The sequence below is a fragment of the Artibeus jamaicensis genome, unplaced genomic scaffold (assembly GCF_021234435.1).
Source record: "Artibeus jamaicensis isolate MK-2021 breed Jamaican fruit bat unplaced genomic scaffold, CSHL_Jam_final scaffold_286, whole genome shotgun sequence".
Classification (NCBI taxonomy): domain Eukaryota; kingdom Metazoa; phylum Chordata; class Mammalia; order Chiroptera; family Phyllostomidae; genus Artibeus; species Artibeus jamaicensis.
Genome location: NW_026522034.1, coordinates 8,249,634 through 8,262,200, shown reverse-complemented (window position 1 = coordinate 8,262,200; position 12,567 = coordinate 8,249,634). Strand labels below are relative to the sequence as shown.

Sequence of the window (12,567 nt, the reverse complement as noted above, 5' to 3'; positions counted from 1 at the left end):
GTTTTTCATTTTAAAATTTGTTGTTTTTCTTTTGGTTGTGGGAAGAGGCATGATGTGTCTACTTATGCCTCCATCTTGGCTGGAAGTCCTGATACAATTAACAAAGTAGATAAACACAAGATATATGAAGCTGCTGCTGGCATAAATCAGCAAACCATTTTACAGCAACCTTATGTTTAATAATTAGAGTATATTCTAAAATAATGATAGAAAGTATATTATAGTACATATGTAAACCATTAATATTGTCATTTATTGTCATGGTTAAGTATTATGTACTATACTTACCACGTATTATATACTATAATTATATTTGCTATACTTTTGTGCACTGGCAGCACAGTAGGTTTGTTTACCAGCATTACCATAAGCATGTGAGGAGTGCATTGCACAACACTGTGATGGCTGTGACATCACTAGGTAATAGAAATTTTTTTAGCTCCATTATAATCTTATGGGACCACTGTCATCTATATGGTTCGTCATTGACTGAACTGTCTTTATATAGCGCATGACTGTATCTAGCTTGTTTAGGTTGTTAGGGTGAGAGAAATGATCGCATTCAACTTTCTATGAACAAAGTGGAAGTAGAACTTCTAAAGGATATTCCTGTCTTTGTATTTGTTTTTCAGATTAATATATTTTGGTGGTTATGGGTGTAGGAGACACAGTGAACTCCAAGACTGTTTTGATGTTCATGATGCATCTTGGGTAAGAGTAATCACTGCTGACATTTTCCTCCAATTTATTATTGCCTTAAAGTTTTTAAAAATAATGAGCCTACTCTTTCTCATTTTAATTTGCTATAATTGACTATGAAAAAATTAGTTTTTCTCTCTTTTGATGTTTGATTAAATTGGACGAGCTTTTCTCACCTTCATGGAAACTGGAAGTTCCTTTTCTTATATAGTTAATTGCTTATACCTGCTTCTGTTAGAAGTGGAGGCTTTAGCACAACTTAGAAAAACTCTGTTCACAGGTAACCAGATTGGCTTTTGCTGGCACACACCTGCTTTTAGATACGTATACTAGAACCACGCAGCTCTGATGGGCTTACACAGGAGTAAGTTGGTAGTGATATTACCTTTCCTAATTATTCTTACTGGTTATAGAATAAACTTATTAATGAAGTCATAACTTATAAAAATGAAATCTTTTAAAGATAACTTTAAAAATCATTGATTCACAAAAAATCATTGATTTACCACCAAAATGCACAGCAACTCTTTAGTTTTACCTTTTATTAGCATAGAGTATTATTGTACGTTACTAATGTTTATGCACATTTTGTATATATCTTTTTGTATATGGGCATTTTTTAATTCTCCCTATAGTTACATGGCTTTTTAGCTTTTAATATAAAATATCTGTAAAGCTTGGCCACTTAGATTATTACTGATAATTTTAGAAATATAACTTCCCTTTGTTTATATGTATTTTTATTCATCAGTGAAATCTCCTGTTCTTTTCTCTTCTAGTACAATTAGGCTAATGCTCATGTCCTGAAATTTTTAGTGTACAGTGGATTTTTTCCCACTGGTACATTTTAAAACGTTATTTATTGTTCAGTTACAGTTGTCCTGCCTTTTTCCTCACTGATCATCCCTACTCTGCCCCCACACTCTTGTAGTCAACCTGCACATTGTCCATGCCCATGAGTCCTCTATTCATGTTCCTTTGCTTGCCCCTTCCCCTTCATTGCTCTGTTACTCTCCTCATATATCCCCTCTGGTCACTATCAGTTTGTTCTCCATTTCCATGCCTCTGGTTTTATTCTGCTCATTTGTTTGTTTTGTTGATAAGGTTCCACTTATAGGAGAAATCATACAGTATTTGTCTTTCACCATCTGGCTTATTTCATTAGTATAATGCTCTCTAGTTCCATCCATGCTTTCATGAAGGGTAGGAGTTCCTTCTTTCTTTCTGTTGAGTAGTATTCCATTGTGCAAACGTACCACAGGTTTTTGATACACTCACTGATGGGCACTTAGGCTGTTATAGCACATGGCTATTGTAAATAACACTGCTATGAACATTGGAGTGCATAGGTTCTTCTGAATCAGTATTTCAGGACTCTTAGGGTATAGTCCCAGCAGTAGGATCATTGGATTGAAAGGCCCTTCCATCTTCAGTTTATTGAAAGTACCACATTGTTTTCCACAGTGGCTGCACCAGTCTGCATTCTCAGCAACAGTACACTAGGGTTCCCTTTTTTCCACAACCTTGCCAGCACTTGTTGTTTGTTGGTTTATTAATGATGGCCATTCTGACCAGTGTGAAATGGTATCTCATTGTGATTTTAAATTGCATCTCTCTGATGGCTAGTGATGTTGAACATTTTTTCATGTGTCTGTGGGTCCTCTATGTTTCCTCCTTGGAGAAGTATCTGTTCAGGTCCTTTGCCCATTTTTTAATTGGATTGTTTGTCTTCCTGGTGTGGAGTTGTGTGAATTCTTTGTATACTTTGGAGATCAAACCTTTGTCTGAGGTATCATTGGCAAATACGTTTTTCCATACAGTTGGTCCCCTTTCCATTTTTTTGCTGTTTTCTTTGAGCTGTGAAGAAGCTTTTTATTTTGATATAGTCCCATTTGTTTATTCTTCTCTTTATATCCTTTGCCCTAAAGGATGTATTGGTGAGAATATTGCTGCATGGGATATCAGAAATTTTCCTGTCTATGTTTTCCTCCAGGACTTTTTTGGTGTCACAATTTACATTTAAGCCTTTTATCCATCTTGAGTGTGTTTTGGTGTGTGGTGTAAGTTGGTGGTCAAGTTTCTTTTTTTTTTTGCATGTACTTGCCCAGATCTCCCAACACCATTTATTGAAGAGGCTATTTTTACCCCATTGTATGTTCCTGTCCCTTTTGTCAAATATTAACTCACCATATTGACATAGGTTTATTTCTGGGTTCTCTGTTCTGTTCCATTGATCTCTGTGTCTGTTCTTATGTCAGTACCAAACTTTCGATTACAGTGGCTTTGTATTAGAAAGGAAACTATATTTCGTTGTTAATGTAGTTTGATGTCATTTGATGCCTCCTGCTTTGTTCTTCTTTCTCAAAATTGCTGAGGCTCTTTGGGATCATTTATGGTTCCATATAAATTTTTGAAATATTTGTTCTACATCTGTGAAATATATCATTGGTATATTGACAGGGATTGTGCTGAATCTATAGGTTGTTTTGGGTGGTATGGATATTTTAACGATGTTACTTTTTCCAATCCATGGACAGTGCATGTGCTTTTGTTTGTTTGTATCTTCCTTCATTCCTTCTTTAGTGTTCTGTAGTTTTCTGAGAACAGGTCTTTTTCTTCCTTAGTTAAGTTTATTCCTAAGAATTTTATTTTTCTTGTTGTCTTAGTAAATGGAATTTTTCTCCTAATTACTGTTTCTGACATTTCATTGTTGGTGTACAAAAATGCCTTTGATTTTTGAATGTTGACTTTGCATCCTGTGGTTTTGCCAAATTCATTTATTAGGTTGAGTAGTTTTTTGGTGGAGTCTGTAGGGTTTTCTGTGTATACTATCATATCACCTGCAAACAGTGGCAGCTTTACTTCTCCTTTCCAATTTGGATGTTTTTATTTCCTTTCCTTGTCTGATTGCATGGCTATAATACTATGTTGAATAGAAGTAAAGAAAGTGATCACCTTTGTCTTGTGCCTGATCTTAGAAGGAAATATTTTAGGTTTTTTAAAAAGATTTTATTTATTTACTTTTAGAGAGAGGGGAAAGGAGGGAGAAAGAGATGGAGAGACACATCAACGTGTGGTTGCCTCTCACATGGCCCCCACTGGGGAACTGGTGCAAATGAGACATGTGCCCTGACTGGGAATTGAACCAGTGACCCTTTGGTTTGCAGCCTGTGCTCAATCTACTGAGCTACACCAGTCAGAGCAAGATTTTAGTTTTTGTCTGTTGAATATGATGTTGTCTGTAGGTTTCTTGTATATAGCCTTTATTGTGTTGTGGTATGCTCCCTCTACTCTCACTTTGCTGAGTGTTTTTATCATAAATGGATGCTATTCTTTATCAAATGCTTTCTCAGCATCTATTGATATCATGTCAGTATTGTTTTTCATATTGCTTGTACATGTATTACATTTATTGATTTGCATATATTATACCAATATTGCATCCCTGGGATGAATCCCACTTGGTCATGGTGTATGATCTTTTGAACATATTGCTGGATCCAGTTTGCCAATATTTGTTGAGAATTTTAGCATCTATGTTCTTCAGCGATATTGGCCTATATTTTTATTTCTTTGTTGTATCTTTATCTCATTTTGGAATTAAGATAATACTGGTTTCATAAAAAATTGGGAGTCTTCCTTCTTCTTGGATTTTTGGAGTAGTTTGAGAAGTATTGGGGTTAGCTGTTCTCTAAATGTTTCATAAAATTCTCCGGTGAATTCATCCAGCCTAGGGCTTTGTGTGCCGATAGTTTTTTGAAGCAGTGAAACTGCTTCAGTTTCGTCTGTTAAGGTTTTCTGCTTCTTCTTGATGCAGTTATGGAGGATTATATGTTTTTGGAAAGTTGTCCATTGTGCCCAGGTTTTCAAACTTGTTGACACGTAGTTGTTCATAGTAATATATTATGATCCTTTGTATTTCTGTGGTATCAGTTGTAATTTCTTCTCTGTTGTTTCTGATTTTATTTATTTGTGCTATCTCTCTTTTTTTCTTGATGAGTCTGGTTAAAGACTTGTTGATTTTGTTTATCTTTTCAAAGAATCAGCTCATGGATTTCTTGATTCTTTGAGTTGTTCTTTCAGTCTCTATGTCATTGAATTCTGCTCTGATCTTGGTTATTTCCTTCCCTGTACTTCCTGTGGGATTTGTTTGTTGTTGTTCCTCTAGTTTTGGGAGCTGTAGGGTTAGGTTGTTTATTTGAAATTTTTCTATCTTTTTTAGGTAGGCCTGTATTGCTATGAACTTCTCTCTCAGGACTGCCTTCAGTGTGTTCCACAGGTTTTGGGTTGTGAGTTCATTTTCATTTGTTTCCAGAACCTTTCTGATTTCTTCCTTGATCTCATTCTTGACCCATTCATTGTTTAATAGCATACTATTCCATCTCCATGAGTTTGAGTGTTTTTGGTTTTTTTCCTTGGGGTTGGTTTCTAGTTTCAGTCCCTTGTGGTCAGAGAAAATGCTTGATATGATTCCAATTTTCTTGAATTTGTTGAGTCTTGTTTTGTGTCCTATCATGTAGCCTATCTTTGAAAATGTTCCATGCACATTTGAAAAGAATGTGTATTTTGCTTCTTTAGCATGAAAAGTTCTATGTATATCAGTGAAGCCCATTTGATCTAGTGTGTCGGTCAGTGCCACAATGTTCTTGTTGATTCTTCGTTTGGAAGATCTGTCTATTGTTGACAGTGGGGTGTTAAAATACCCTACTATAAGTGTATTATTGTCTATATCTTTTTTGATGTCTTCCAAGATTTTCCTTATATGTTTAGGTGCTCCTATGTTGGATGCATATATGTTTACAATGTTTATAACTTCCTGGTGGATTCTTTCCTTTAGAATTATGAAATGGCCTTCTTTGTCTCTTTTTATGGCCTTTGTTTTGAAGTCTATTTTGTCTGATGTAAGTTTTGCTGCCTATAGAACCTCCTTACTGCCCGTTTTGAAGCATCCTCTGCTCACTTTGGCTTCCAAACTTTATATCAGCTAAGAATCTGTTGGCTGTTCACTTTGTTTTTCGGAAGATTGGCTAAGTATCCCAGTTGGGTGCACAAGCAAGTGGGCTCAGCCCCCGCCTACTTCTCTGCCATCTTCTGACTCTGGTGTTCAGTGGATTTTTATTGTTTAGGTTCTAAACTGAGTAATTTTTTTACTTTGACAAGTCCTGACAAAAGTGCTGTATTTCTGACATAAAACATAAACCTGAGCTGTGACAGAGGATCATAACAATCTGGAAGGTGCTAAATACAATATAACTGCTAATCTTTGCCTTGCCAACAACTTTATCTCTTAGAAGACAAAGAAGAAAGTATAACTTTGACTTCTAACAGCAAATTGCTTGGTTCAGTGATTGGAACTTTTTTGAGAAAGGCTCATAGTCCCCTAAAGTTTATAATAATAAAGATTAGGGTTTCTGTGCATGTACTTTAGAAAAAACAGATTTCAAAATGTAAATATCATTCTGTTGTCTGCAGTTTTAAAAGAGACAATTCTTTGAGGGAATTGAAAAATTGTTAACAAGTAAATTATTATATACTGCAAACAATACTATGAGAAGAAAAGTTGCAAGGTGTGCAGCTATGGTCTGGGGACCACACTTGTGAGCCCCTGATGCATGCGTTTGCTTTATGAATCTGGTAATGACTCCATTTTTGTACAGGTGCCTATTATTTCACCAGTAAGTATGCAGTGAAACTATAACAACCTAAAAGTTATAAAATCTCTTAAATATTTTAAAAAATTTTGTTTTAGGAAGAGCAGATATTCTGGGGATGGCATAATGATGTTCATGTATTTGACACAAAGACAAAGAGTTGGCTTCAACCAGAAATTAAAGTAAGTACTATAAATTATTACCTTTACATTTATATAATTGTTGGCACATTTAAACTATATGTTTATACTATGTTATTTGGATTTTAATAACTGAGTTTGTAATCACATACATAGGGGTTCTCTTGAGTACTGTCACTAATCATGTTTTTCTCCAGGTTAGCTAAGGGTTTTTTAAAAAATCTTGTCAAGAGGCACCGTCATCATTGTTTACTCACTACTATGATGCTCCAGTTCAAGGAAGGTTCTTGTAAAAAGTCCTTTTATAGCCAAATTCAGAACTTTTAAAAGTCCGTATTTCAGAAACCTTTGAGGTTAGGGCTACATGCAGCTTGTAGCTACATGTAGCTTGGTAAAAATACATTATTAACTCTTTCATGTGCTAGTGAACCAACAGGAATCAGATTAGTTTAAGCAGCAGTAAATTCTCACATAGCCGGAAAGTGTATTGTGGAGGAGCTCACACAGTGGAAGGAAGAGCTGCAGGGGCCAGGAACTCAGGAACTGGAGCAAGTTACTCAACACCATTGTTTTTCATCTTTCTGTGCCTGCTTCTCCCTGTTTCCCACAGTGCGCTAGTTTCATTCTGTGTGCTGCGGACTGGTTGGCTCATTTAGGTGGGAGTATGGTCCTGGCTACCCAAGCAGTTCTTTCTGTTGGTGTTGTATTGTTTCAGTGCTTACATATTAGTTCTAGAAAAAAAGTCCGGCCCTCTGCAGGCATGTTCCCACTCTTCACATCTGTTTCTATTGCCAAGAGGATGATTGGCCAGGCCCACCCCTTGGAAAGCAGGGTACTGTGACTGATAAACTCACCAGAACTGTGCAGAATTGTAGTCCAACCATTGCTGATGGAAATGGTAGGAGGTTCTCTGTAAACTAGTAAGTGTTACAAGGTAAGACCCTTCTTAGCCCCCTCTTTGTCCAAGTCATGAATTTCAGGTTTGCATTGCCCTTCTGTCTTCTTCATCCCATTTCTACTTTTGGAAATGATCAACTGTCAGCCATTTATACTTGTTGAGTAAATTTTCCTTTAGTTAGCATTTGGATTTTAAGATTTGTGTCTTTTATTTATTTTTTAAATTATATTTTATTGAATACGCTATCCTGGTTTTTCCTCCTTTACCCCAATCCACACCGCACCCCCCACTCTCTTAGCCAGTCCCTCCACCATTGTTCACGTCCATGGATCATGCATCTAAGTTCACTGGCTGCTCCATTTTCTACACTGTACTTTATATCCCCATGGCTATTCTGTAACTACCTATTTATACTTCTTAATCTCCTCACCTCATCACCCATTCCCTCATACCTCTCTCCCATTTGGCAACCCTCAAAATTGTATCCATGATTCTGTCTCTGTTCTTGTTTGCTTAGTTTGTTTTTTAACATCAATTGTTGCTTGATATGTATTTTGGCCATTTATTGTTCATAGTTTTGATCTTCTTTTTCTTATATAAGTCCCTTTAACATTTCACATAATAATGGCTTGGTGATATTAAAACCCTTTAGTTTTTTCTTGTCTGGGAAGCACTTTATTTGCCCTTCCATTCTAAATGTTAGCTTTGCTGGTTAGAGCAATCTTGGCATTAGGTGCCTGCTTTTCATGACTTTGAATATTTCTTGCCAATTTCTTCTAGCCTGCAAAGTTTCTTTTAAGAAATCAACTGAAAGTCTTATAGGAACTCCCCTGTAGGTAACTAACTTTTTTTCTCTTGCTACTTTTAAGATTCTCTCTTTGTGTTTAAACACTGGTATTTTAATTATGCCAATGATGTGTCTGGAGTGAGCCTCTTTGGGTCTATCTTGTTTGGGATTCTCTGTGCTTCCCGGACTTATATATCTATTCCTTCACTAAGTTAGGGAAGTTTTCTTTCATTATTTTTTCAGATAGATTTCCAAATTCTTGCTCTTTCTCTTCTCCTTCTTTCTCTTCTCATAGAAAGAGATGATGTGAATGTTGGACTTCTTGAAGTTGTCCCAGAGGCTGCTTACACTATACTCATTGTTTTGAATTCTTTTTTCTTCTTGTTTTGATTGTCTGTTTTCTGCTACCTTATGTTCCATATCATTGATTTGATTGTTGGCTTCATCCAACAATCTATAGTTTTTCCCTATAAATTGTTCTTTATCTCAATTAGTGTATGCTTCATTGCTGACTGGATCTTTTTTGTGTTGCTGAGGTCTTCACTAAGTCCCTTGAGCATCCTTATAATAAGTGTTTTGAACTCTGCATCTGATAGATTGCTTATCTCCCTTTTGGTTAGCTCTTTTTCTGGAGTTTTGATTTGTTCATCTCGCCTAATGTGGTTTTGCTGTAAATTGTTCTTTGTTTCAATTAGTGTATCCTTAATTTCTGACTTGATCTTTTTTTAAAGATTTAATTAATTTATTTTTTAGGGAAAGGGGAAAGGATGGAGAGAGGGAGAGAAACATTAATGTGGGGTTGCTACTCACATGGCTCCCACTGGAACCTGGCCTGCAACCAAGGCATGTTCCCTGACTGGGAATCAAACCAGTGACCCTTTGGTTTGCAGGCCAGCACTCAATCCACTGAGCCGTACCAGCCAGGGCCTGAATGGATCTTTTTTATGTTGTTGAGGACCTTACTGAGTTCTTTGAGCATCTTTATAACAAGTGTTTTGAACTCTGCATCTGATAGATTGCTTATCTCCCTTTTGTTTAGCTCTTTTTCTGGGGTGTTGAACTGTTCCTTCATTTGGGCCATGTTTTTTTGTCTCCTCATTTTGGCAGTCTCCCTGTGTTTGTAACTATGAATTAGGTAGAGCTGCTATGACTCCCTGTCTTGGTAGTGTGGCCTAATGTAGTAGGTGTCCTATAGGATCCAGTGGCACAGCCTCCTCTATCACCCAAGCTGTGTATTTGAGGTGCACCCTTTGTATGGGCTGACTACTCCTTCCTCTAGTAGTTGAGCCTTGATTGGTATTGGGAGATCAATGGGAGGGATTTATTTTACCCAGCCCAGGCAGCTGAAAGGACTGGCTGTGACCACAGACCACCAACATCTTGCCCTCTGTGAAGGATCAGCTGTGCAGGGATAGGGTGGTGGTGCTCTGACTTGGTCTGTAGCTGCCCACTGGGTGTCTTTGGGGTTTCCTAGGTGGTACAGACCAAGGTATGCCTTCACCTGTGTTTTGTCCAGGGCACCCTGCCTGAGCTATAAAGCAATCTGAGATGGCTGCTACTTACATTGGGCTTGGAAATTCCCATGTGAATCCAACTGTGAATCTAGACTGGCTGCAGCATTGAAGCCAGGTGTTGCTTGTTTGAGAGGATTTAGGAAGTTATGAAGCTTGAGCTAAGACCAGCTACTCTCATGGAAAAGCAGCTTGGTTGGCCTATAAGTTGGGTTGAGCAGAGCCTCTGGGGATCTCCAAGGTGGGTCAAACAGTGTTATCCGATTGATGGAGTCTCAGATATGGTACCAGCTTGCCAGCCTGGTAGGGAGAGGATTTTGAAAAGGGACAATGGCCTCTGCTTGCCTTGATGCCCAATAGGTCAGTTGTTCCCAGTATTCCAGTGGTGCCTTTCAACCTGCTACCCTAGAGGAAGTGAATCTGACTAGGCGAGTTAGGTTAGAACGTGTGTAGGTTCTTTAAGAGGAATTGCTTGGGGCTCCAGAAGTTTTTCCCACTGTTTAATTCCCCACTGTTTTTTTGCAGCCAGAACTTGTGGGGTCTTATCTTCCTGGCTTTGGAACCCTGGGCTAGGAGGCCTGGTGTGGAGCTAGGACTCCTTGCTCCCGAGGTATCCCTCCTGAATTTTTATCCACCACACCTCAGTGAGGCCACTGAGGTTGCTTATAGTTAGTTCCTTGACTTTAAGTCTTTTTCTGACTCCTCTCCCTCTTTACCTTAATCTGTCTCCTTCTCCTTCTGTTCCAACAGAAGCACATGACTTCACACAAGACATTTGCAGATAATGCAATTTTAGGTAGTCCTTGACAGTATTTTCACTGTAATTTCCTTGATAGTGTCTTCAAACAAATTCTTATAGAATTTATATTATACCCGAAACTTTTCTGACATGGTTAGAGCTGAAATCTGTTCTCTTAATTTTTTTAGAGACACTCTTAAATTACTTCATTATTCTCAAATATCTGCATCAAAATGACAAGCAACATGGTAGAGGGGAACAGTTATCAATGTTGAAGTTGAAAAAACTAAATTTGCATTCTAATTGTGTCAGGAAAGACCAGTGTGCTTTAGACAAGCCATTTAGTGTGTCATCTATAGAATGGAAGGTGGGACATGTTTTCCTACATGAGATTTTTACCTCTGTAAGAGCAATATAGTAGTAACAGGGATCTTTGAGTTATTTTAAGCATTTCAAACAACCTAATAAACAATGAGCATTACCAATGCAGTTAGGCACACAGTCTAACACACATCGTTTTTTTGGTTTTGTTTGAAAATGTATGGACACAGTTCATTCAGAAACATTGGTTGGCTGTTAGATATGTTGTATAAGTTAAAGGAGAAATTTGATATTTATTTCATAAAAATGTTTATAGTAGAAGAATGATTCTAAATTTAAGATCAGAGATGTGGTAATGATGAAAATTTTGTTTTTCTGGAAAGGCTGGGAACCACAGCTCAAGTAGTTCTCTCTCATTTATCTAAGTATTATGTAGGTAACATCTGAATTATTTCTTACCATGTAGATGTCAGTACAGTTACTCAAGTCAACCTGAGAAGTCTAGAGAATTATGGTATTGGATGTAGGGTTTAAGTTTCCTATGCCCACATTTAGTAGTCAATGAGCTGAAAATGTTGGCTTCTTTCAGAACTTGGAGTGAAATATATACACAAATATATACCCACCATGAACACATGGAAATTATGCAGAAAATTTTTCCTTCAAATCTTGCACACTCATCTACTCCATTATATTCTTTTTTCCCCACCAATACACAACTTCTCTGAAAAAAAGATCTGCTATATTTATTCAAAGTAATGTATAGAGAAGTGTTATCAGTTCATGTGAAGAGTTTTAGTAAGCGATAAAGCACTGTTTGGCTTAAGCCAAAAAATGAAATTCTTCTTGTGGAATTTGAAGCACCAAGAGTTCTGTAGGACAGATTTATTATTTTAGAGTCTGTGAAATCATCACACTATGTTCTGCTCACTTACAATTTTAACTCTGTGAGTGTGTGTATGTGTGTGTGAGAGAGAGAGACAGATGGAGGGAGGGAGGAAAGGAGGGGAGAAGGAGAATCTTTTAAAATTCTTATATTTTAAGCTAAAAATTACATAAAGTCTTAGTTTGCTAAATGGTGTCAAGCATTTAAGAAAAATGCTTCAAAGTAAAGACTGGGGGTAATAAACTTCATCCTTAAAGAGTATAGTCACACCTCAGAGATAATGCAGGTTTGGTTTCAGACCACTGCAATAAAGTGAGTATCACAATAAAGTGAGTCACACGAATCTTTTGGTTTTCTGGAACAAATAACATTATGTTTATACCATATGGTTGTGTATTAAGTGTACAATAACATTAGTGACTACTGACTGATCAGGGTAGTGGTTGCTGTGGGTTGAGTGGCTGTGGTAGTTTGTTAAAATGAGACAACATGAAGTCTGTCACGTCAATTGACTCTTCCTTTCATGAACACTTTCTCTGTAGCATAGAATGCTGTTTGGTTTCATTTCACTTAGAGTAGAACTTCTTTCAAAATCGGAGTCAATCCTCTCAAAACTTGCTGCTCCTTTGTCAACTAAGTTTATATAATATTCTTAATCCTTTGTTGTCATTTCAAAGATCTTCACAGCATTTCACCAGGAAATTTCAATTTAAGAAACCACTTTATTTGCTCATCCATAAGAAATAACTTCTTTTTTAAGCCCTGGCTGGTGTAGCTCAGTGGATTGAGCACAGGCCTGTGAACCAAAGGATCGTGGTTCGATTCCCAGTCAGGGAACATGTCTGGGTTGCGGGCCAGTTCCCAGCAAGGGACACATGAGAAGCAACCACACATTGATATTTCTCTCCCTCTCTCTTTCTTTTCCCTTCTAAAAA

At 37.2% G+C, this 12,567-nt stretch overlaps 1 protein-coding gene across 4 annotated transcripts in view; it reads left to right on the top strand.

Annotated features, from left to right (window-relative positions):
- KLHDC1 (kelch domain containing 1) overlaps positions 1 to 12,567 on the top strand; it is an 81,191-nt gene that overhangs the window by 30,254 nt on the left and 38,370 nt on the right. For all 4 annotated transcript variants that reach the window (XM_053656882.1, XM_053656880.1, XM_053656879.1 and 1 more), the window contains exons 5-6: positions 633 to 711; positions 6,449 to 6,532. In XM_053656882.1, the coding sequence (XP_053512857.1) occupies positions 633 to 711; positions 6,449 to 6,532 (163 nt within the window). The remainder of the gene's footprint in view (positions 1 to 632; positions 712 to 6,448; positions 6,533 to 12,567) is intronic.